Raw genomic sequence first — 26,936 nt, forward strand, 5'->3', positions numbered from 1 at the left:
CCGTTCTTCTCATGTGCCGAACTCAATTCGAATTTGGACCGACCCAAATTGACAAAAGTACGCCTCTTGATTCAGACGCCGTACTTTTTGGCGTTCCGAAGCCGTTCCTAATACAGTTGCAATAAAACCAGTCAAAATACATTAAAATAATTTATGAATTAGGATCGGCACATGAAAAGTACGGCGTCTGAATCAAAGCCGTTCCACAGGCGTTCCACAGGCGAAATTCTCGGCCAAGCCAGGCGGGAAGAACGGGTGAGCCGTTCCAAATTGAAATAGCCGTTCTTATTTGATTCAGACGTCGATCTTTTCATGTACTTAATTCAAGGAATTAGGTTCGGCTCATGAAAAGATCGGCGTCTGAACCGGGCCTTAGTGTCGCGAAATATGCGCACATCAAAAATCGCGAAATAAACGTGTCGCGAAAATTTCATGTAATAAGGTGAGTACTTCTACAAATGTAAAATTTTTAAAATAAAGAAGTATATTAAAGTTAAAAAATGCTCAAAGAATCTTAAAATATACATGTATACATGTTAGAATTTTGAAATATAAAAGGTATGCTACAAATATTTGGATTGCAAAACCATTGAACACATTGATTATTTAGCATGGGTCATTATTAACGATATTAAATATATTTCCACCTATCGTTTATACAAAATAGAATAGCTTTCTAATGATTGTACAAATGTGGAAAGTACGATGTAAAAAGAGATAAACGTGAAAATAATGTGTAACGTGTAACGTGTTGTTTATATTTAATAGAGCGATTTTCACTTGAGTGTCGAAAGTTAATTGCGTTTGCTTTGGTTTTGCATTACAACGCTTAGTGATTGGCTTAAAAATCTCGCGCCACTTTCTCAGCCAATCAGAACTAAAACCAAAACCAATCGTGACTCGCTCGCGCACGTTTTCCCGCGCTTCGTGCCGGTTACATGTACTTGCCTCAAGTTTTGATTGGTTCATTGGTTTGTCTGTGTCCTTTGTGATTGGCCGGAGTAATTACTTTGGTTTTGGTTTTACGACACTCAATTGAAACCTGCTCTAGTCCTGAGCGTGATTTACCACAATGACTAATCGTGAATTGAAAATTGACTATTTAAACTTCTCTCATTTTTTTATAGACTGAGTACAATGGCTTGATATACATCACTTCTTGTGACTTGTTCAGTTTTCCTGTTGATTCAAGTATGCGGGTTATCGACTCGTGCAGTCTATTGACCGGAACTTTCACTCTACAAGTACCTAACCGCTCTTGCCCTCTGTTGCTGACCAGTTGGGAACGCGATTGGGCTCTGAGCTCGTGTGCATTTTCAGAATGTGACTTGAGTAAAGCTCCCTCTACTGTGAATCTCCATTGCTACTTGGCAGAAAACTTTGAAGGGTTTCTTGCATCTCTGTGACTTTTTTCACCAAATGCTCCACCCTGACAAAACACAAAATAGATAACGAAGAATTACACCTTTTTACCATCGTGAACAATGTCATGTTCTTTTTCAATGAGTTGAATCACTGACTCGCCGATACGCTATTGAAAAATTCACAAATTTGGACAAAAGCCCGTGAAAACAGTTGAATGCGAATGATAAGTATTGCGATAGTCAGTGGAAATGGATGGGAAAACATTTTCTAAAATTTTGATCATTTTACGTGCGCTCAAACTGGTCTTCTGGTCGTTTAACATAGCCTGATGTAAACACAAAACAAGTACCTATGTAGTCCAGTCCCTGAACTCTCCCTTCCCCCGCCCTAGATAGGGGTTGAACTCAGGCGGGTTCAGCCCCTATGTAGGGCGGTAGTAAGGAGAGTTCAGGTACTGCACTAGTACCTATGTTAACCTTTTACTGAGGTTAGGGGCTACACAAACTCTCGAACTGACCCAAGATCAACCTATCATGCCTAAACTTTCTTTCGCGTTTGTATCAAGCAATGTAAACATGCGTGCCATTTTCCATTTCTTAAAAATGAATAACAGACAAATTATTACAGTCGAACCTCTCGTTAATGGACAGTATTGAAATCACGCTGCAATGCCTGGTTACGGGAGGTTTGGTTTATATACAACGTACTGTAGTGTTTCAGGAAAGAAAAAAAAAACACTCTAGATGTAATTCTTGTGCCAAAACTATCAAATAAAATCTACCCATGTCACCCCATTTTTCATCTTCACCTTTCATTGGTCTTTCTTATCCTTTCCTCTGTACCAGTCCTCTTTTGTTCTTCCACTTTCTGTCGATAATTAGCGGCGCTCTCTATTTCAAAAAGTCTCAACAGTTCTAGATCTTCTGCAGTGAACTTGGCTGAGGAAAAAAGTAGCCGAAACAACCATGTTAAAACATTAGCATGTAGGATTTTTACTTCATCGACTTTGTCGAATTGACGGAAATGCGCTTAGAAAAGACAACAAAAACATATTGGTGACTTATAAGACTTTTTCGCAGCCGTTTTTGGAACGTAACGCAACGCTCTTCGGAATAAGGGTAGCGTGACGAACCAACAAGCGTGACAACAAGGGAAGCGAGTTCTTGGACCATAAGTTTGACGACTTTTCGCCAGAAACCAAAATCGTCAGCCTAACCGACGTAATATAAGAATTCGATTTGTAGTTTTTACACGCAACTTAACACCAAGTAGAAATTAGACATTGATTACTTACGAGTAATTTTATTAGGTTTTCTACACTTCTTTCCAAGCCATCGCACAAACTCAACCAGATGGAAAATGATGGCGAAAGGCGGGGCGAGTGGTGGCTGTTTGTTGTACTCCATGACAAGATAGTAGTATTGGTATTTCCAGATCTGATACGAGTTCACTTCAACCTCGTTAAACACGTTACTGCAATACAACGAGTAAGCTAAGTTCGCAACACTTGTCAAACCTAGTGCAGTGAACAATTACATTTAATGCATTGAGTGACGGAAATGTCTTGGTTAGTCCCGACTGAAACATGTTATACAGATTATAGAATATATACAAGTGTCTTTCAATCAATCAATCAATCAAACAATCAATCGATATTATTATTGGCAATATTATTGTAGCAGTGATGATGAAGGGACATGCACGATACCTGAAAATAGCGATAAGTAGATTGATAAGGAGCACGTTAGTGATGAGTAAATAAGCCCCCATAAATATACGGTGAATCCATTTTAAATGGCTTCCATCGTGCAAAGGAATCTCGCCTGTGGATAGTTTCCCCTCTTCCGCTGAAAGAAATTGAACGAAAAACTCGTCAGGAAAAAAGGTACACACGACGAACCATGTTCTAATAAAAGTGAAAGTTACAAATTTTCTATCATGTGTTGAGAAACCTTAAGTTTATGTTCTGCCACAAGGAAGGCGTGGGCTTGTTTAAAACAAATATATATCTGTGGCAACGTGAAGGAAGAATATCGTCACGTTGTTGCCCTGACTGCGTAGTAACGTACAAGAGTCTACACCTTTAAGCTTTTTCTCAGCTTCGTTAAAAGTACATACAAACGGCTTTCAGTACCCGTATTCCTGCTCCTATATAATCATGACATTTCTCAAGAAAATTTACGTGGAACCAAAAGGCTTTTTAACTTACCTTCTTGCTCGACAAACAGTTCTCCGTACACGTGCCAGTATGGCTTGTAGAACAAATCATTGATCACACCCCAGTACGGCTCCTTATTAGCAAAGAACAACGCCTGTCTGAACACACCATAGCTACACACAAACACTAGCAGAAGACAAAGCCACATCATCACATCTGAAAGCTATGAAAAGAAAGAAATGTTTAGCCTTAAAATGGTATTCTATGCCCTCATATTCTACAATAAAATACACATTTGTTAGGACAGTCCAGCCTCCCTCTGCCGTCTAAATGTTTGCTTCCAATTTTTGTGAATAGAATTGCAATAAATAACATTGAAATCGAAAAGAGCGAAGAGAGGACAGTAAATAGAATGTGCCAGGTGAGTCCCAACCAATTGTGACTCAGATTTTAGCTTTTGCTTACGCCTTTAATTAATAAAGCTTCTACTACTATCGCGATGAATAACATTTTTAGCAACGTTCATCCCCTTTGGAGAAAAAACTCCTGGGAAAGAGGTTGAACAGTTTGAGTTGGAACAAAGGTGCCTCCTTGAAAACAACTCACCATTCTCTTTATCATTATAATCTTTGGCCCCAGGTAGCCGCTGACGAAATACACTCTGAAAAGTCGGAATGAGAAAATGACGAAATTGATGCAGTACAACACACGAGCGGTCTCCCACGTGACCTCAAAAAACCGCAGGACAAAACCAATGAGGGCGATTGCGTTAGCGAACGAGTCTACTATGTTTACAGAAGTGTTGAAATACAGCTCCAACTTGCTTTTAAGAGTAGTTGTCTCTTGATAAATGACCTGCCAAAGAAAAAAAAACGCGAACTTACAAGTGATGTTTCAAGAAGTACAAAGAAAAATAGGTCCGCAATGCGTACGTGTGCTTAGGGCTGAAAGCCACTTGTGATTGTAGAAATTGGAAGTCTCCCTCGTACCTCTAATTTGCTTTAAAATATGCGCGGATATTTGTTCGTGTACAGGATTGCTTGGTTAAGAAGCATAACAAATGATTGGTTAATGATTGCCCTTGGTTGTTACCTAAACAATCCTACAAAATTGCTCAGTCAGCTTAAAGTATCTGGAGTGTGGAACTGAGTGTAATGATTATATGTAATTTGTAATTGCCCCCGCAGGGCTTTGGCCCAGAGGCCAAAGCCCGAGGAGGCATTATAGTGTCCCCCACGTATAAGTAGTTACATAAGGAAAATACAGAGGAAATACAGGGGAAAATACAGTGCATATAGTCAGAAGCCAGAAAAAAATCTCGACTTGGTTGAAGTGAGCGCGCAAGCTAGTATCGGGTAATGATGACGTCACAATAGGTTTTGCCTGCAAATAGTATCGGGTAATGATGACGTATAAAGCTAGGTGTTATAAAAGCTAATTAGAAAGTGCCAACCGGAAGAGCCTACGTGACATCGGCAGACTTGCATATAATTTTCAAGCTTTTGTCGGTCGGGAATAAACATCTAAAGCGATGCTTGCTGAGAACGTTTGATCTTTTAGTCAGGGCTTTGTATTCGGTCGCTGCACTTCTAGTAGAAATTCGTAGCCTACGAATACAGCCCCCTCTCATTCGCGTCCAGCAACGAAGAGCGCTCCACGTGAACATTTTCCCCAGGAGGTGACCGGACAAAAACAAACCAAGCAGATAGATTATTAGCTGCGAATACAGCTGTCTCTCATTCTTCGTCGAGGGACGTGAATGAGAAGCGGCTGTATTCGCAGGCTAATAGATTTTTCTAAACGCTATTTTCTCGAGTTATATTTGTTCACGTGAAAGCTTAAACTCCAAGGGATTTTGTTCAATTGACTTCAATTTTTAAGAGAAATTACTTCAACATGTCGGTCAGCAAAAATGTGTAAAAACAAAAACGTGTCGGCGATTGTTTTATTTATAAAACATTTTGCGTCGCGAGGCTTTTCTGTACGATCAATGCATGTTTTTTAGACCTTCTTCAAAAATGCTCTGTAATTTTTACTGTAATCGAATACGACAAAACGCCGACACGTTTTTAGCACTTTCGGGAGCGGAAACCATCGAACAAATCAAATTAGCGAATTTTAGAATTCGTTGTAAGTTAATTCCGACTTTCGTATTTAGACCTTTACGTAAGTTTTTGAGATTTTGCAATCTTTCAATCCAGCAATCATAACCAACTTGCTCTAAAGTAGCAAGCTTTGTAATGTATTTCGATGGCAACAAAATTCAATCAAAAAGCCTTACCTTGCAAAAGCTCAAAAACTCGACTGTCACATTACAAAATTGTTACAGTTAAGTATTTTAAAATGGAAAGAGAAATAAATATTTAATAATCAAAATAAGCTATATCTTCAACTTCTCACTGCCCATCAATGCCTCGCCCAGTACCCAGATGCGATAACCACTCAACCCTGTAACGCTATGAACATAGTTACTAACTATGCACTAAACCGCATTAAGCTACAGTTTCCCACATACAGCCCTCAAAAATAAACACAAACAAGTTTCCATTCTATTCATTTCAGATAAGATCAAAAGAGCGGGGGCACTTTTAGTGTCAGCTACCCCTAGTAACAAATATTTCAATAAAGTAGACTGTTTCCCAACGTTGTGCCATATCTTTATTAGGCAATAAGAATGATAAACCTAGTATAATGGTAACAAATGATTATTTATGAAATAAATGATCATATAACAGCAATGGTATATGTAAATGTAGTCGAGAACAGAACAGAATGACAGGAACAGCATGAAATAAGTACATGCTGCTGAAATAATGTACGTCTTTGATGGCAAAAACTGAGAATTAGGCAATAAAAATAATAAAATACGAGTATGATACTGAGAAATTATGATCATAACAGGAATGTTTCTTAAAGAACACAACAAAAATAACAGTAACCAAACAAAGTAAATTAATGCTGCCGAAACAACAGTGAATCAAGACACATAAAAACTATGGTACATGTAACAATAACAGGCAGTCGAAGACTGCGTGAGGATGCTGGTAGTGGTATAAAGATATTTTAAAGCAGTGACAGAAACGATCAGAAGACCGTGGTACAAAAAACTCAAAACTTTTAGCGCACCCACCCTCAGTTAACAAAATTTCTTCACCTACAAATATCTCAAAATGAATTGCTGTATTTTATCGAATTTGAATCAGTTCTCCCGAAACTTCGCGATTTTATTAAATTCAACATGGCGAATGCAATCTATTTATGTACCCTATTAAAAATGACATTCTGACCGCGAATAATGTTAATTTCCGACTTTTGTGGCCTTGATGGAGAAAGTCAGTAACTCAGGTAATTCGAGATGAAATTATTTACGAAACACAGCAGTGTGTTTGAGCAGCGTGAAGCAGCGTAAAATTGGCTTAAAATCGTCCCTTGAACTCGACTCACGATACTTTCAATTGCTTCCATTTAACCTTCAATAAAAAAAAACTCAATTTCCTTTTTGAAGTACTGTAATAATTCTCAATTCAAAACAAAAAGCGGCTTACCTGAAAGTAAATAACACAAGACGTACGGCTCGCCGTAAAGATGCTTATCGGCTATAACTTTTGTCTTAAATCTTATTAATAAGTTTATATATGTTGCCTAAAATTTCGAACTTTTAAGTTTAAGAGATATAGAAAAATCAAAGAAACTTGAAAGAAATTCTGTTTCAGATTTATTTTCATTCATATCAAGATAAGGAATGTATTTAAAACCGACAAAATAGCGAAAACTTGAAAGACGTGAGATTCCGCTACACAAGCAAATGTTTTGAATTTTGGCTGCTCGCGGCGGCTTTTAATAACCGATTCTTCCAAAAATTCCATCAAAATTCGAAGCAACACTGTACATTACCATTTTGCTTTGTAAAGTGTTCAGAATCCGCACAAAGTCCACGATTACGGCGGTGTCACACTTGATATTGGTTAAGAAGCTCTGAATAGCATCGTTGAAAGCAGTGTACGTAACCATCTTATCCCCAATCTTCATGAGTAGTTGAGAGGAATTTCGCGGTGATCTTCCACGAACCTTCGTCTTTCTTTTTCCCGAACTGAAATTATCTTCAACGAAAATACAGCACCTTTCGAAGAATACAGCAATACACCTCTACAAGTTTTACCAGATCGAACGAGAACGGGTCGACGTATCGCTGACGCAATGACGAAATGCTCTGTTCTGATTGGATCGATTGACAATTCTATTGTTAACAAGAATATCTTCCATCACAAAGTGGTTCGATCACATATTGCCTAGGGGCTAGGCGGCCTAGGCCCTAGGCACAAAAAAGGTTACTTTATGAATACATTGTCAACAGAAAGATAACGAGAAAAAATAGTCAATCAGAAAATAGTCACGATGGGCCATGACAATCAGATATAGGAATTTATAGTTCAATCTTGGCACTGAAACCCTTGATAAGAAAAACGCTAGAAATGAAAAATGAGATAAATGAGAAACACTCAGTTTCATTCAACTCCAAGCTTTTCAAGACAATACACTATTTTCACCTGTAGACTTTTATACAAAAGCCTTTTTGCTGATGAAATACTGGCTCGATGTCACTGATTTCCACAATACGTAGTTCTGTTTACTTACGAGTATTTTGAAAAGTTAAAACTCTCTCGTTGAGCCCTATGCTTCAAAAACCTCATGTCAAAAGTAGTTATTGGCGCTTTTCAAAAAAGTTACCATTTCCAAAAGAGTATTACAACACAACAGTAGAACTTCGCACTACAATACTTTGTATTACAGCCCCCATCTCCGCTCCTTTTCACCAAAGAGTTCAAAATATTGAAGCTTGCTTTTGAAACTCACTTGTCTGATTTCGTCCATTATGATGACACCAACCCAACACAACAGCACGATCTCGTAAACAGAAGGCCAAGGTTTATGAAACGAAAACAAAATTACAAAAGCGTACAATCCTAAAAAGCACAGGTGCATTCCCTGGAAAAGAAAAGAAAAGTTCACATTTGAATATTTCCTTTTTCAGAATATCTAATTTAAACAAAACAAAAAGAAGAACAAATTGCCTCAAAATCATAGTAACAGAGAAGTTTTGTTACCCCGCTCACTGAGGCGAGGGGAGCGGGGTAAAAAAAAGTACACTGAAAGCGAAGGTTTCTTACCAGATGAGCCCAGAATTTTGAGATGGGAGCATTGTAGAAGATCACGAGCTTTTTCCACAAAGGCACCGTCCACCTGTGATTTTCTTCATCGTAGAATACAATTTTCAGAATCATAAGAGGACAGATTACTGCAAGGATGACCTGAAAGAGGCAGAGTGTGAAAATGTCATAATCAGCTCATGTGTGATCAAGCTATTTATTTTGAAGTCAAATTTGAATGCCTTTTTAAACCCTATTTCCATCTTCATCATCGTAAGGCCTGGCTAAACAAGGAAACACTGTTTCGGAGGCGATTGTTTCCCAGTTTAGCCCCGTGGGAAACATATGTTGCGGAAACAAATTTTGCTTCTCTGAAACAAGAAAATGTTTCTGCCTAAGGTCAAAAAATTTTTTTTGCTTCCCGGACACCAAATTTTGCTTCTGAAACATAAAATGCTCAGTTTAGCCACCATGGAAGCAACATTGACTAGTTTGCGCGCACGCATGATGTTGCCTCGTTTAGCCACCCGGGCAGCAAAACATTTTCCTTGCTTCCCCCTAATTCAGCCACCTAGGAAACCCGACCAGGAATAAGGTTTGTGCAACAATGTTTCCTAGTTACTAGTGTTGGGTTTCCTGTATTCTTTGCATGCTTTGGAGCTTTTAGACCTTATTGGTTTGTTTTTGAACTTCTAAAATCATACGACAGCGAGTTTGTTTTTGGAAGAGCGGTGTAATACGATATCTAGCAATGCCCCGCAAAGTTTCTGACAGGGGAGGTACGGTATTTACCAAATGAGAGAGCGCGAAATACCTTCCAGTACGGAACGCCAGGCATACCACGTGACTTCCAAATGCTGTTCAAACTTAATTGACAGCAGGGATGCGCTAAAAACTTCTCCCCATGTGCTGCAGCAGCCAGGTTTAGGGCGCACATGCCACCCCACTTGGGAATTTCCCTCTCAACTAACATCTCTGCTAACACCTCGTCCTCGTCATAACATTCATCAAGAACTCCAATGGCCAAGTTTTCAAATTCACTGAAAATAAATATAAAAGAAACAAATCAATAACAATGCAATACATCAAAGTACTTTGTCGTAGTTCACGCTCTTTGTTTATACTTGATAATGAAATGGGATCTACGGGTACTTTGTATTTGCAGTCTTGACACTAGAAAATATAGACCTTGCTTTAATTTGGGCGAGGCAAACGCCACCTTCTACCGATCCATGGTGCCACGTTGAAACTAGACAGTTTTTTCGGATAGAACTGCCATTAAAAAGGAGTTTAAAATTAAGATCTACTTCATTTGAAAAAAATTTCGATGATCATTGTAAATATCAAAACAGGGAGAGATTCTCAAGATGTTAGGTAGACCATGAGCAATGCACTCCCATGTCACGTTGTCGTGAACTTCATATTGCACACGTGACCAACAGATTACTCACGTCACGTCACCTACTCGTTGATCACGTGACCAACACGTATTGATCACATGACCTACAAATTGCTCAGGCTGTACGTACACTGCATGTTGTCTCAATGCTGTCTTGATCTCAAAATAATCATCTTCAACTTGATCGTGCATGGCTTGAAACAATCTGCACGCCGCCAACGCATCAGACACGGCCTCTTCTCCTTTGTCCCACATGAAACGTGCTAGCTCATAGCGGTTCATTAACACTGCCCACAGGAACAGTTCTCTGAAAGGCTTCTCAAACCGAGTCGCATTGTGCGCCACTTGCACTCGACTGTTCGTATCTGAAGGCTGAAACTTGACTGACGGTGCCAGAGCTCCACCCTCTCCAGCCTCCTGCTCCCCCACAGTTGGTGTTGCTCCAAACAGGCCTGCGACTCTTGCAGCGAGGGCGTTAGTATGAGGTGTATCGACCAGGTACAGTGGCTCGTAATAGGCACCAATTAGTTCTTCCATGAGAACGCCGATGTCTTTAAGGGAATACGGCGCGTCCTAAGCAGAGATCAACCGTGTTTGTTAAAAAATAAACTTTGATAAGTTAAAGAAAAGAATACTAAGCTTTATAAAAGTACTGTTACCGGCATGGGCATAAATTAGTCACTGATCGCCAGCTAACATGAAAAGGTAACCCCTAATTAATTTCATACACCATACTTTGTCTGTGAAACGGCGTTTTCACAAGTAAAGATATGTTGTTTTTTTTTTGTATGTGATTTTCCCGCGTGTTGGTTTCGGATAGCCAAACACAAGCGATTTCGTAATAGACTGTTGGTACGTTACCACAGTATTTTATCCAAATGGAAAGTTAACATGGCGGACACATGCGAGGAATCTTCTTTGGAGTGTTCTGACAGCTTTTCGAGAGATGATTTCAGTATTTAATCGCATTGTATTAGCTGACCTTATTGGAAACAGTATTTTTTGGCGGGAAAAGCCTGGCTAAAAATAACTTTACTTGTGAAAACGCCGTTGCACAAATATATGGAAGTTGTGCGCTCCAGGTAATGGGCTCAAAGTAACACATCCGTAAACAATTCAGTCATGTTAAATGAGAACCACGAAAAATTTTCTCAAGAAGGACCAAGAAGGATTATTTTAAAGAAACGAATTCTCCCAAAGAGAAAGCGTAGGATCTCAAATAATATAATTATAAATGTCATAAACTTACAGAAACACCAGCAACGTTGGTAAGGAGAGAATAGAGATGGCTTCCAGGATCCGCCTACAAAAAGGGATAACAAATCAACAAAGACTCGCCCAAAAGTAAAAAAACTATATAACACCGATGTAATTTAATACCCATTTACATTTAGCACCACATTTAGAGACAGTACATATGACTTAACATTTAACAGTGTATGACAGTTGGGATAACGAATTAAAACGAACAGCTCACCGAATTGTAAAGTTTTCTTAGTCGCGGAACCGTCAGGAAATCTCTCATGCTGACTCCATTGGCGAGGAAGAGCCTCACAAAATCAACACGATCTAGCTGCAGGGCTTCCATCATGACTTTGTCAAGGCTTCCACTCTGACAAAAAACGGATCACACTTCTGAACTCCACGCAGTCTTCACAGCAAATAATTATTTGAACTCGTGTGGAACGGACGGGTAGGAAAGAACTGGCCTAAAAAGGCTAAAACTTGAAAACGTCGAGCCGACGTTTTCAAGTTTGACAGTGTTGTTTGATTATGGTTTGCTAACTTTTGTTTGGTTTTCGTCTAAGGTTTTTTTGCTAATTAATGAGCGCACCTTAGCGTAGTTTTCACAGAAGAATCAGAAGACTTTTCGTGATACTGCCCCCTTAAAGCCATTAAAAAAATAGCTGATGTCAAAAGAGTGAGGACGCACGTGGAGGCAAGACTCGACACGCGTGGCATTTGCACTCGCACGCCTTTTTACGTTCCCACTGTCTTTTTTACTTACCGGCCAATCAGTGTCTGGAGTAAATATCTTTTCCTCAGCAACGTCGACTCTGTTCCACGTTAAAGCCAGTTTCAACTGATCCATTTGACTGGCTCCTTGTCCCAGTGAATCTATTCTACAGCCACAATCACTGTCCATATTGCAAGCACCTTGAGCTGAGAAAGGGAGAAATTAAAATCAGTGACATGTTGGAGCCCAACTGCTTGGGCTCCAACATGGCGGCCGGAAATCAATGGGAACATCTCAGATTTACCTCCGCTACAAAAAGCAGCCAGACCACCCTCATGAACAAGTAAACGAAACGGCGAAAGCTATCGAGCTAAAACCCGTCAACACGATATATATTTAAGGACGTCTAATAGCCAGTGAAAGATAAAAACTCGAGGGACTTTAGAATTCTGGATTTTAGAATTTATTTGATGAAGACACTTATTAATATGTCCTTACCTTTCAGTAATGCACTGAGGATTGCTAGGTCGAGGTCCAAGTTGTTTTTCTCATCGATTTTGTACACAGTAATCTGGGAAGACAGTTAAGAGATCGCAAAAATTAAAGCAGTACTCTTTGTTTACCGACAGAGAAAAATCCGCATTTCAAGCAATCAGCTAAGAGTTCCCTTCCGAGCGCTAGCTTTTTGGTGCTACGGAATGAACTCGTTCTCTATGCAGTACAGTAGAACCCCGGTTACTCGAAATAAAGTTCGTTTCCTGCCGTTGATAAAAATTTGGGTCAAATTTACCCCAGTGACTCAAATAACGGTTCTTGCAACTCGCCACGGTTGCACATTGATTAGAGCAATGAACGAATCACGTACTGGACAGTCATTTTCCACTCTAATCATAGGAATGTATGATCGTGTTAGAGTTTCTGACGAGATAGTTGAGATGAGTTTAATCATTTGCACTGTACTGTAGACTTTACTGTTTACTGAAGTGCTGAAAAACCAGTAAACAATCAATTATTAACTTGGCAAATTAAATATGCAATTTATCCCGATAACTCGAAACCCGCTAAGTAGAACTGTTTTTCGTTTCCCTTCAGAGATCGAGTTACCAGAGTTCTACTGTAGTTGAATGTAGTAGAATTGTACTGTAACTGTAACAAATACAAATTTGAAGTATGTGGAACGGTAGAAGATCGACTTGAGTATGAAAATACAGTGTGTCTACATATTTGATGTTCCTAGCGGATTTACTCGAACATCTTTTAAATAGACCAACAGTCAGAAAACCCGGTGAAGCACCCGAAGGCACGCTATTAAGCTACTCTTTGTAATAAAACTGTTTTAACTCGTCGGATTCTGTCATTATTTGACCAGGGTTCAATGTCTTCAAGTTAGCAAATAAATTTAATCGCAACAATGAAAATTGACAGTGTGTGGCAGTTTGTCACTTGGGACACGGAAAAGTGTCCGTTGTCTGTATTAACGGGTGTTTGTGTTAGGCGGGTTGATTAAAGAGAAAATGTGAGGTTTTCGTCGGGACCAACGAAATTGTTCGTAATACCGGGGGGGGGGTGTCCGTAACGCGGGTTCCACTGTATTTGAACGTCTCTATTCACACTGTAAGTATACAATCTTGGTCAAACTCACCAGACGCTCATCATATACACAACTGTTTACAATGTCTACAATTTTCTGGACATGCTTTTCGTCTTTGGCATACTTTGGAAAGGATTCCTCGATCTTTGCAATCAAACGAGGTAACCGATCTTCCTTGACTCGGCGAAAACCACTGTAAAGAGAAACAGAAAAGTCAACTCTAATTATCAACTTTCCTATCAGGTAAATAAACCTTCCATAGTTCCAATTCTCATTGTCAAAACAGAAATAGCGTGGTCATTCCGAAAGCCATGATGAGAGCTTGGCGTGCAGGGCGATGCCATGTTACTAACAACATCCCTGTCCAACAACGCGAAGAAGGGACTCCACTTCAAAAAGAAACATGTCCCCAACTTTGTTACCACCGAGAACTTGATTAGTCGCACTAAGAGCTTTCAGTTGACTGACATCTCATGTTTTGTTAGGAGTCAGAATTTGCGTTTTAAAGTTTAAACCGTTGGATTTTGACGATCAAACACGGGGCGAGTTTCAGCAATCACTGGACACTTATTGTTTGAGTATTGATTTAAAACTCGTCGGTAATGTTGGATGCTGTACGAAATACAAGTGATGAAACTTGCCCTATACATTCGCAGTTGTTATGAGCAAATGCCAAGATATCAGCAGCTCTCCGAGTCCCTTCCACTACCACCGCAGGGATACCATGCTTGACAGATGCTTTCACAGCCTTCAAGGCATCTTCTCCTCCTTCAAGGACCACTGTTACCACAGGGACACCAAAACCAAACTCTACAAAAACGAAAAGCACAGTTTACGATAATAGGTACTGAGAAAAGCCAGAATTGGATTTATTTGGTTATTTTTCTTGGTTTGACAACACTATGATTATCCGATAGATCCATCGTAGATAAAACTCCGTTGTCCACATCAATTGACAAAAAAATTTCTTTTAAGGAAAATAAATCTATTGATCTGTTATGAAGACAGCTTACTTTGTCTCTGAATGTTTGGTTTGTCAGCAATAACTCTTTCCAGGCGTGCCCTGAACTGAACCTCTTTAGCTCCACACTGGCCCTGTGTCCCATCATCCACCAGGAGGAAATGGGTGTGGTCAGGGTTAAGTGACACGGGCTTTCCTCTCTGAAATGAATGCTCCACTCTGTAGGTGGCTGGGTAGCAGCCCTGGAGATTGAGACACAAACATTAATGTTAGTTCCTTATATATTGAACCAAAAAAAAACTGTACTGACAGTTTTGTAGTTCTTTCGGTAACAATTTACAGTAACACAAATCATGTTCTGTAGTTGGCATAGTCATTATAGTTGTTGTTTTGTCCTCGATAAAATATTTTTAAGTTGTTTTTAATTTTATGCCAATTGAAAACGTTTGATAACTTACATGTAATAGTATCAGTGTGCCTTAACAGGAACATTGGTGGACATGGAGCTTACAAATGCATGGAAATTTTACCTCAGATTTGTGTTTGGACGTACTTGCCACAATTTATTCTCAGCTGATATTTCATTACATTTCTCAGCTGGTAGTATTCCATATTTGCTCTGAAATTGCACGGTAATTTGAAATAATTTTTCCTCACCTTTCCCTCCAAGGGACTGATCAAGTTTTCATTTCTCTCTACATATCCCCAGGTGGCAATTCCTATGCATCTGATGCGACGGTGACTTGACAGTCCTCCCCACTGCATGGACTGACCCTCCAACACAGCTTGACCAACAGCCTTCATTACACCAAGATTTACACCACCTGATGTTAAACACAGTTCAAAAAGGACAGGGTTGGAAATTAGCGCTCGCCCGCTCGCCAGGAATTTGGAAATACGTATCAAATAAAACTGCGTTTCAACTCTTGAAGTAAGTGTGCTCGTGTTTTTATTGTGGAGTAAGGTCTATTTTTGGCAATTTTTCATTGAATAAATACGGTAGACTGCAGTCTTTTTTTTCGATCGACCACCACAGTCCAGTGGCACAGTGAGTATCAAACGTGTTGTAGGGGGAGGGGGCCTAAATTTTCCATTTTTAATGGAAGAAGACTGGGCGAGTAAAAACTGATCTGGGCGAGTGCAATTTGAAGGTCACTCGCCCAGATGGCGAGTGCTCTGAAATTTTAGTTTCTAACCCTGAAGGAACAGTTGATCACCAGATTCTATAACAATACTATACATGCAAAAAGGTCCAGCATCTTGTCATGTTAGGGTGGTTGTCTTAAAGGAACTGTGTCACAGTATTTTCCGTGATGTATATGTAGCTCCTTTAAGATATATAACAGGGCCCTTCAGAGATTAAGTACGAGTAGGTCTTTCAAATTTCAATCCAGTAACATTCCCAGAGCCCTCACTCCTTTCTGTTGCTGGTTGATCTAATTACAACCTTTTTGGAACCAAGCACACTCAATGTAAAACAAAAATGCAGTTTTAACCATCAATTGAAACCTACTGTACAGTAACATAAACATTCAAAAATACCATCCACTCAAAATTTAGGATGCAAATGTCTTTCCAGTCACCACTGGAAAATACTGTTCATATCATGGAGAGAGACCAACAACTAGATATACATCAACTGTAATCCAACTAATATTAACTATTATTTATTGAAAATACTCAGACTTCATGTGTGTTTAGGGAAGCGGGAACCAATGTGGTCCGGGTTCGATTCCTAAACCCAGCATCATATGTGGGTTGAGTTTGTTGTTTGTTAGATCATCCTCACTCCAAGGGTTTTTCTCCAGGTTCTACGGGAACAGTGGACAAAGAACCACCCTGTGGAAGTGCCACTGCAAATTCCCATTTATTTATTTATTTATTTTTATTTATTTTTTATTTTATGTTGGACAAAACAGACTGTATTACCAGTTATAATCCATGCACCACTGTGTGTCGTCTTAGCAGCTTTGATCAGACCTCTGTTGAAGATCTCCTTATGATGAGGATCAAGCTTGAAATTCTTGAGACCTCCATGTATTGATATGACAATGTCTGGCTTTTTTAATTTCCACTGTCTTATCATCAGCTCCAGTGTCAACTCTGGTCTAGTGTTGTCTGCTAGACGTATGTACTGTAATGATATTAATAGAAATTATTATACTTATTAGGTAAAATTGGGCATTATTAAAGAACTCAGGGTAAATACATGCAACCGAAGTAAATGAAAATTGACTATCATTCATGTAGGTTCACAATGCATAAATAGGGCTTCACTTTAGTAGGTCCCTCTGCATGCATTGCATTCCTACATGTACAATGCTAGCCAATTAAAAAGTGATTTTGTTATACAGTGTACAGTGCATCTAACAATAAAACTGTTTCCTTTACAAAATACAACATCAGCAGTACTGGTAATCCCAGGGGGGGTACTCGGGATTTTAAGTGACGGGGATGATCGAATGGGGGCAAAAATAAAGACCCATAAATCAACAGCAAAACACGTTTGTTTGTACTTTATTCACAGAACTAGACAGCCAAGGCACTACCACAAATCTTTAGATTGTTTTGAATACCCAAAAACATCTCTACTCAAATCAAAAATACTTGCCATAATTTGCTAAACCCCCCCCCCCGGAATCGAAAATTTCAACCCCACCCCCCCCCCCAAAAAAAATCCTTCGATCATCCCTGTCACTTAAAACCCTGAGTACCCCTGGGCTGGTAATAGCGTGCTGTAACCCAGCAATCGTCATTATATGTGACAGTTTAATTGGCTTTTTTTATGCACTGGTTATTTGCATCTGGGAAAGCAATGATGAAATTTAAGATGCCAGCAAACATATGACCTCAAAAAGTCCAAGAAGGAATGATAATTATTGTTAAATGGTACGGTACCTGTACATGTATGATTGTTTACCCCATGAAATCTTTTCTAATAGTCCATTTTACAGTTGGCTGCCAAGTGACCTGGCCTTTGAATGGTAGTGAGGCTGGAGGTGACCTTGCATTGATACAAACCTCTCTGCATTATTATGTAAATACAAACTAGTTAGCATCAGAACAACATGATTAACAAAACAAAAGCAGTGAGGTCTGTATCAAGACAAGGTCACCTTCAGCCTCAATTCCATTCAAAGGCCAGGTCCCTGAGCAGACAACTGTAAAATGGCCTATTATTAGTGACATGTAAGTCTCATTACCATTATTCTATGATCAAATTCATGAAACTACTGAAACTGGCAAATTGAAATCCAAACCTTAGCAGGTTTCAGTGATGAATTGTATGCATTCATAAACTTAATATGGCCAAATCCATTTGTAGGAAACTCTTTCACATCATCCCTTGGTGACCACTCTTTGGTTGCAGTTTTCCTTCTTTCAGTCTTTTGCTGTGAATATCCGCTTGTTTTCACTAATGGAGGCAGACCTGTTATAAAACAAATATTAATGTTACATGTACCAGGCAAAATATATAACTATCCTGAAAGTCTGCATTCGAGGCTAATGGCCTGGGCCCTGTTGCATAAAAATACTTAAGATTACGGGTGATTTTCTGCAACAGCTCTCTGCATTCCGGTAAATGTTTTCAAAGCATTTTGGTATTTCTAGTGCTCTTTAGTACATTTTCTTCCAAATTTATCCTTATAAGCATGGGAGAGAACCCCTCAGAGCACAGGGAATGCCTGCAGAAAATCTCACGTCATCTTAAGTATTTTTATGCAAGCGGGCCCTGAAGCTTATCCTGGTTTCTGTAGCATTAAGGGACTATGAGTATATAAACACCTCCCTGGATAAGACACTAGTCCAATTCTCCTTCATTAAATTCATCTGTACCGTCCCATTTATACACCTGGGTGGAGAGAGGCACTTAATGCCCAAGAACCCAACGTTTTTAGCCCAGCCAGGGCAAAAAATTGTATGTTGTACTGAGTGAAGGCTTGGGGTGAAACACCAACAAAAACATATGTAATTATAATTAATAATAAAAAGAGCAAATTAATTATTTGTTATTTAATGTTAATCAGAAAAGAGAATTTTAAGCTTAAAAACTGAAATGCTTACTAGTCGAAATTTCTGACTAAGTGCACTGTACAAACAATTGCTTTTTAAACCAACCTTGACTCTTGACAAACTTGACCCTCTCATCAGTCTCAAACTCCTCAGACTGACTGTTGTCAGAATCAGTGCCACTCTCTTCAGCTGCATCATTTGCTACCTCAAGCTCTTCATTTTCTTCTTGAACAGTTGTCAACTTGCCATGCTGATTTTCGGAACGTCCACAGCAGCATCTAAATACATAACATAAAACCACTCAAATGTAGCCTGCGTAGCAGGCATCGAAAGGGGAGGGAGGGGGAGTTAGGAAGAGACTGCCACGCAGGCTACTCAAATGGGAAATAGGTCAGAGTGTATATGTTGCAGTTAATTTTTTATCTCAGTTAATTTTAAATTTTACCTAGTTAGCTTTTTTCTAACTAGTTAATTTTTTATACTAGGTAAATAATAGGGTTAGGGTATGGGTTGGAGTCATATATTTTTAAAAAATAGTGGTTCATCCAACATTTCCTACATGGCAAAGTGGTAAGGGGTTGGACAGCAAATCCAGAGGTCAAGAGTTCAAATCCAGTGCAGGTTAGTAAAAAGAAAAAAAATAGATTATAGTACTAGGGGGAGGGGGATAATAGCAGATAGTAGGGGGGGAAGGGGTGTTAGCAAAGATGGGGGGGTAATGAGACATCAAGGGAGGGGAGGTGTATTGCTTTTTCTACTTATTAACCTAGTATATAAAAAACTAGTTAGAAAAAAAAACTAGTAACTAGTTAAAAAAAAATTAACTGAGATCAAAAATTAACTACAACATATACAGTCAACTCTCTCTTAATGGACAATGATTAAGACAGACACCTTCATAAGACGGACACCTGGTGTTGGTCCTGTCCCTGCTGTTTTTCAGTTATTTTACTGTAACTAAACTCCCTCTAAGATGGACACCTCTCTAAGACGGACAGTTGGAGCTGGTCCGTAAGGTGTCTGTTTTAGAGAGTCAGAGAGTTGACTGTAAATAAAACCTGCATGCATTTGGCCCAAAGTGAAGAGGTCCGAACTGAGGGGATAGGATGGGAAGCCATGTTACTGCCTCCTCAGAAATAATTCCATTTTTTCCTAACAGTAGTTGAACACAATGTTAAGTCACAAATGGTCATGGGCGTGGCATACAAACTGTATGAAAGGTTTAATTTGATCCCTGTTGAGAACAGTAGAATATTAACAACTTATAAATGCACTCACAGGCCAGGCTTTTTCTCATCATCAACATGTCGGATGCATTCCTTTCTTTTAAATGTCTTGTAAATCCAGTCACTGTTCTGTTGAATGAGAATAATGTACACACATGGCATTTTCACATTTACAATGTACTCTAGACTACAGCACATGTATGCACACTGTGTTGTTAAAGAAAATATCCATACTCCTCCCACAGAAGGCTTTTTGGTTTGAATCCCCATACCCCTCTGGAAATCCCAGTAAAGCCCCATACTTTCCTTTAAAAATTTTGGCCTTTAAGACCTTCCCACCCCCTTTGAATTTCCAATGACCTTCCTTAGGGTGGGTTTCAATATTTTCTGGAACAGCACAATAACAACTGAATTGAATAATTATTCCTCAATAAATCCTTTTCTTTCAAATAAATTTGAGATGGGGCTAGAGGGCTTAATAGATTAAATACTCAGACATGTATTAATATTCAAACTGACTTACTTCTCTCTGTGTTTCATATCGCTCAGAAATACCCTTGCCAAGGCCATCTTTCTCACACAATAATCCTTTCAAGAAAGCTGCTGATCCATTTCCCAAACTTGACTCATGTGATCCCCGTAATTCATCGGCACTCAGTTGCTCCACCAGCAACTCTCTTTTGACTGAGTTGGAGTAGACTCTCGCTCGCCGTCGGGCATGAGCAGTACTAAGTCTTCTCTGTCTGGGTTTAACCACAGAGCTGTCTTGAGCAGACTGACGACTCATTTAGTAACTATAATGACATGAAATGGTTTACAATCATGTAACATGGAGTTTTTTAATAGTCTGGAAAATGTAAAAGTAACACAACTGTTATCACAATGCTGAATGCCTTGAAGTGTCCTTTTACATGTACAGGTTGTATAAGTCTGGATCCAGGATTCAATAAAAGCTAGGGGCTTTCTAAAGATGGGTTAAAAAGACTTTGACTTGTGGCCAAAGCCCTAAGTGGGCATAGGGCCGGAAGGCAGAGGGGTTAAAAAGAGGAAGTCTGTAAAGGGTAAGAGTAAAGGGTAAAATTATGCATTTCCTGCCTTTTTTTAATTGCTCATAGTGGGAGTTGTAAACCTCTACATACATGTACTCTTCTGTACCTGCCCCTGGTGCACTGCGGCAGGGGTATTTTGCAGAATGCAGAATGACGGTCGGCGGTAATTGCTTGCAGTTAGCTTCAACCCGGTTTGCTTGCAGTTAGCTTTCGCTCTGGTTTGCTTGTGGTTAGTTTTTACTTGTTCAGGCTATTGTTGGCTAGGGCATTATACAATTGCCGTTCTGTCACCATCATGCTACAATCTGCATATACCCCTGCCAGGTGTACTGTGATAAAATTAATGTATGAACACTTTGATTTGATTTGACATTGACATGTAATTTGAGTCATGGTCAAATTGTGGAACACAAAACAAGGAGAATTAATGGTAGGGTTTGCAGTTCATTCATGTCGCATCTCACTGGTTTTCCCTCACGACACAATAACATTCCACAAACAATTAGTGTTCACGCTTTTCTGATTAAATAGTTTTGACCATCTTTCAAGATTCTTCATACAATTGAATCGTACTTCAAACAATAACAAAAACATTAAGGTGCTTTTTCAACTAACGCTATCCCAATCAGAGTTTATAAGCACTCAAAGACAAAAGAGCTTATGGTGATTCCATAAGCTTAATTAAGTCATTATAATAGTAGTCATTTTCCGCCATTTTCAACCATCTTACGCCCGTTTCGGGACAGTTGCCCGTGCCACTTTAATTGAAGTTTTGCTCAATTGGTCAAATATTTGCTTGCACCAAGTTGTCCTCTATAAACTGAGCTCGATCCACAGAAATTGCTTTAATAAAACTACAAACCCTGATCGAATTAATCTGGCTATTTGAAGACAAACCTTGTCTCTAAGCACTTGTTTACGTTGTCAACAATAAGCTTTCGATTCAAACAGGCATGTAGTTACCTCTATTGTTGAAGAATTTTGCGATCATTTTTGACAATGCAGTGCTTTCTACTGCTTTCTTTAAGATAATGGTACTGCAATCTCCCATTTAGTAAAGAATTTCTTCCGTATTTGATGTACTGCACCTCGTGAAAGAATGAGAGTGGACCCAGAGAGCGAACTCATTCGACTTGTATGGTGCCCAGTCTTTCCAGTCCACTTTCTCATTTTGAGAAGTCACGCGTGACAACACGCGTGACAAAAAGCTCGGAACTCCCGGGGGTTACAACCACGAGTTGACGAGCTGAAAAACCGAGATGCCATCGCAATTCTCGCAGTTCTGGCTCTCGCCTTAATCAGGCCCTCTTTACTTTCCACCACAGTGTCTCCTTTTAAGTAACTTGCGTGCAACCGCGCGCGATGATTCCCTACAAGGACTACAAGAGGCGACACAAGAGGCTCAGTCTCGCACGACAGCGTCGTGTAGTTGTAGTTCGTGGAAGCAACGGGACTGAGCGAAGGAAGATCGGGGAGAACAAACAGAACAAAGAAGACGTTTGTGACGGGCCGTTGCTCCATCATTTGTTATTTATTTATTTACATTCCATTCTCTAATACATACACATCATCTCTCTCCTTCCTCTAAAACCGAACCCACCAGCGCCTGATGATACGGAGGCAACTCCGAACCAATCAATAGTTCTATACACTGCCCGGTAATCCGGCTATGATACCCGGTGTCATGTAGCCTTCAAACCCTGACTTGATATCAAGAGAGAGTCCTCTTATCCTCTCTTGTTGATATCTAACGATATCATGAACAGCTTGAGAACTTAAGCACTTCAGCACTTTATATTGGTTGTTCCCAAAACAGTTACAGCCAAACCAGAAACTCTTATAACTGTTATTGGTTTTTAAACCAGTCCAAAACTTAAAAACAGTTCGATGTTTATTTTTGATATTTTCTGTGTTAGCCTGCACATTCAGTTACTTAAGTTCTAGATCGATCTGACATATAGGACAGTTGCTTTCCTGTTAATGTTCCGATTCATATCAATGTTATTTTTCACTGGTGGGGCGTAGTACCACTGCAAGCCTCGTTAGATGGCTAACGGTCCTGAGGATCAAGCCATTTGTTAATAAGAAATTTTCTCTCGTCTGACAATTTTTCCCACAGGCTATTAGTCTTTGTAGTAGCTTTCCCTCTATTCATAACCAGCGCACTAGATGGCTTGATACTAACCCTCCCTGTTTTAGACTTTCTTGGGTTCAAAGCAGGCGATAACGGTTTATTACTAACGACTGATGCACTCTTTGGCTTTATTCTCTTCTCAAAAGTATACTGATCCACCACCGTAGCCATTGAAGGGCTTTGTGGAGTTGAATTTGCCTGAGCTCCCTTGCCACAAACTTCATGACCTTCTCTGGAACCTATCCCGGGTGAACAACAAAAGTCACCAGACTTCTGCAGCTGTAAGGAATCCACTGTGTTACTCCGCGCTAGAATGTGCTTAGAAACCACCCACGACCTCCTTCGCTGGCGAACGGCTCCACTGGATTGAACAGAAAACGCCTCTCGTATATTTTCGCCTTTTTCACTCCCCATGGATGAACAGACCTTGTTCAACTGATAGTTTTTGTTCTGATTTTCAGACGTTCGTGAAAAGTATACTTTGCTACGACAAGAAGAGAGGGTTTGGCAACTTCCTTTGGTTGGAGGAAAGTTCAGATCTTGCTCCTCTTCGTCCAAACTCTTCAACCCTTCAACATCTTGAGACGCGCTTGGCTTAAAATGTAATTTTTTGAAAGAAAGTAAAATAGCCTTCATTTGCGGGGACATCGCGAGCTTGTCCATGGCTTCACTGGCCGACATAAAAACAAATTCCTCGGTTGTTGAAATGTCTTCAAGGGTTATTACATGTTTGTTTGCTGATACTAATCCAACCTAAGGATTACTGGTAATTATGTGGAACACTGTTTGTACACTTCGTCTTTGATTTTTCTACTTGTTAAGAATATTTAATAAAGACTGAAAATAAAAATATTATCCCCCCCCCCCCCCAATTCTTTCATTTTTCTCCGAAAAGTCAACTAGCTATTAATGAAGGTAGTGAATTATCTTTCTTCTTGCAGTTGCAAGAATAATGTGCTCCAAGGAAAGGGTACTATTGAATTTCTCACACTTTAGCATAACTCTGGTTGATTTATTTACATACACGGCTTTTAGAAGGCGAAAGTGATCAAATTAGTTGACATAGCGAGTTTTAGCACTTTACCGGCTCAGAACATGTCTGAAGGGCAGCTTCAACATCACGAGCCTTCAATGTATGTTCACTCTCCTTGAAAGAGTGGTCTAAGTCAATATCTATTTCAGATGATTTGAACTGACACTCTTATCGCTTACCTATTTGCATTTGCTACTAAACAGCACAGAGAAATAAGAAATTTATCACCTCTTAGAATTGAAGGGTTACGGCCTATACAATGAAAATTCTTAGAGAACACGGTTAATTAATTTTAGCCTAGTCTTGCTGACTACAGGCAATAAAACGTTGAAATGGAGAGTCCATTAAATTAATTACTTCTACGATTCTTAGCAATTGACAACTCCAGTCATAGCTATTTAGCAATATAGATAAATAATTAAGTCTCATGACTCCCTTTACTCCACGCGGGGTCTGAAGTAGCTGCGTGTGTGACCAGACTTATCAGATTTTTCACGAGCCGCAAGGAGAATGGAGAGAGGGCGCAATTACGCGCAGAAGTGGGGAGGGAGGTCTAATGAAATGGGGGGAATCACTGCTACTAAGTAAAATAGATCACACATTTTCATGATTTAAGAGCGGGGTGCGACTGAAGAAAAAAGAGAAGAGTTTGAAATACCACGCGCGTTCCAATTGGTCAGTAAGATCAGTGGGAACGTAGCTTAAGTCAAACTTAACTGACGCATAAAGACAAAGAACTGTCGAAAGAGTTTCCTAGGTTGTATACGGATGTATTTATGCAGGGAAACATTTAATTGCAAGCAGTCGTGTACGTTTTCAGTTTTTCATACTCGACCATACATTTGTTTAAAAATTCGCTTTTATGCATGGAAAACTGAAAACACATCTAAATGGTTCCCAGCACCACTATACAAACACCTCTCAACTTTATTTCTTGAAATCTTCAAACATCATGAGACGTCCTTCCCAGTCTCCTGAGGATCATTTTAACCCACTGAGCTACTGGAGACTGGTAGTGAACGAGGTAGTTTCGCCTAATAAGGAGGCGAGAACCCTTCTACTCAAGGCGATTCTAAAGAATTTAAATGCTCAAGTAGTTTTATTGCGTCTGACCAAGAGAGGATAATGGGACAGAGAGGGACTTAGAGGGCGTTGGCCGGGATATGTCAAAGACAGAAAAGTTATTTTTAGATATGCGGACGCCCACAAAAGCGTAGTTCCGGTTCTAGGTAAGTCAATAAATCGGGCCAGCGTGACATTTGTTTTATCGGCTAATTAACATTCAGCATGTCATTTTTAGTTGGAATTTTACAGGCGTTTAGACTTCGGCAACGATATTAATGTCAATGATAGATTGTATCGGAAGCTTTCCAAAGTAAGCGTCTTCTGTAGATGCTAAAAAAAATCGTGACAGGCCTACACCAAGGAAAAATATTATTTTATTTTCTCTCGCCTACACGGACTCCTACTGTTTATTATTACTATTTGCCACCTGATTTTTTAACCGCTGTGTCTCAGTCTTATAAGTATCGCTCTGAGAAGCGTGTCTTTAAGCGATTTGCTTTTTTAATGCGACAACATAGGATAGGAGGCTTTCGAAAAAGGCCTTCTCCTTCTGCATACTATAATTATTATTGGGAAGCGTTTTAGGTCAAATAGACGTTTATGGCACTCCAAAAGTGTAGACTGGAGGTCACACAAGTCTGCATGCTTTCCTGCAGTTTGTAGACATTAACACCTCTCTCATTTGCTAAATGATTTTGCCCGTGCGGTTTGATTTGGCTGATATCATTTTGCAAGATATGTTTTAATCTCTCAAAATGTTCGCCCTGGAAGGACTTTGTCGGAAACTTTCTTTGAAAGTGTAATTTTATTTTATTTTGTGACGCCGAACCCGGCTGTTTAATTAACTTTGCTTGAAGGTGTGATGTATCTTATCACAGATGACATACCGGTATCTGTGTTTTTCCGGTTTCGTCTGATTCGTCAGAGAATGTCGAAAAAGATATATATTTGTTTCAAAGAGACGCTGTGCCGTATTCGATCGGGCGTTTTGTCGCTTGAGCTCGAAATAACGGAGGTTTTTTATTACCCTGTTCGCACGTATGGTCTGGCACCGCATTAATGAAATGTAAGAGTATCTCTAGGCGTATTGGGGTCTGTTATCTGTTATCTGTTTTGCCTGTTTATGCAGGTTTAATATATATGGTTTTGACTTTATTCTTCGCGAGCCATTTGATTTGAAAAAAATTGTAGAATCTATCTCTTATTCCTAATATTTCCTGCGAAAATTTTATTTCACAACTCGCTCTCATCAATGAAACGTTTCCGCTATTGTTAATGACATTTCTCACGCCTTGATCATGAATGGCGTGTGCGGAAGCCAAGAAAAACAGACACTTCCGTTTTGCACGCGGCTAAATATAACTTTTCTGTCTTTGACATATCCCAAGGCCTAGACTAGGAGACTACCTCTCTGTCCCCTTATCCTCTCTTGGTCTGACTGAGCAAGCATTTCCACACAATAGATAAAGGTTCATTATAAATTGCACACCAAATAAATTTCATACTCCGTTGTTTTAAATGAATTGTAACAATACTATTATTCATTGTTTCATGTTCACGACACATTTGCAGTGCCTTGTTGAACTTGAACGGCTAACTATCGTAGATTAGCAAATCGTTTTCTCAAAACACCGTTCATTTCGTTTTGGTCTCTTACCGTACGCTATAAATAAATAATAAATAACAACTTTATTTAATGAGGGTTACACATTACAGTTAAAAACTGAAAAACCTGTGGCTCTGCGTTTCCTTTAGCCTGTTCAATCCACTCTTCTGCTAAATCCAAACCCTTATTTGCCAACTTGCTAAGTTTACGTTGCATTTCTGATACTTCTTG

The 26,936-nt window shown here is 39.5% G+C and overlaps 1 protein-coding gene across 1 annotated transcript; it reads right to left on the reverse strand.

Annotated features, from left to right (window-relative positions):
• Positions 1–1,110: 1,110 nt before the first annotated feature.
• On the reverse strand, positions 1,111–21,984 carry LOC144643698 (transient receptor potential cation channel subfamily M member-like 2). Its single transcript, XM_078503024.1, has 24 exons — positions 21,831–21,984; positions 20,342–20,612; positions 19,871–19,947; positions 18,698–18,870; positions 17,839–18,008; positions 16,508–16,712; positions 15,236–15,402; positions 14,631–14,820; positions 14,259–14,427; positions 13,669–13,810; positions 12,525–12,597; positions 12,078–12,232; positions 11,547–11,681; positions 11,319–11,372; positions 10,200–10,642; positions 9,485–9,710; positions 8,692–8,832; positions 8,378–8,509; positions 4,130–4,378; positions 3,575–3,746; positions 3,074–3,212; positions 2,660–2,838; positions 2,174–2,303; positions 1,111–1,429 (listed from the first exon to the last, which is right to left on the reverse strand). The coding sequence occupies exons 2-24, from the start codon at positions 20,603–20,605 to the stop codon at positions 1,345–1,347; spliced, it is 3,870 nt and encodes a 1,289-aa protein (XP_078359150.1). The 5' UTR covers positions 20,606–20,612; positions 21,831–21,984; the 3' UTR covers positions 1,111–1,344.
• Between the last annotated feature and the right edge of the window lie 4,952 nt (positions 21,985–26,936).

The sequence above is a fragment of the Oculina patagonica genome, chromosome 2, assembly GCF_052425735.1.
Source record: "Oculina patagonica isolate OP01 chromosome 2, crgOcupat, whole genome shotgun sequence".
In the NCBI taxonomy this organism is placed as follows: domain Eukaryota; kingdom Metazoa; phylum Cnidaria; class Anthozoa; order Scleractinia; family Oculinidae; genus Oculina; species Oculina patagonica.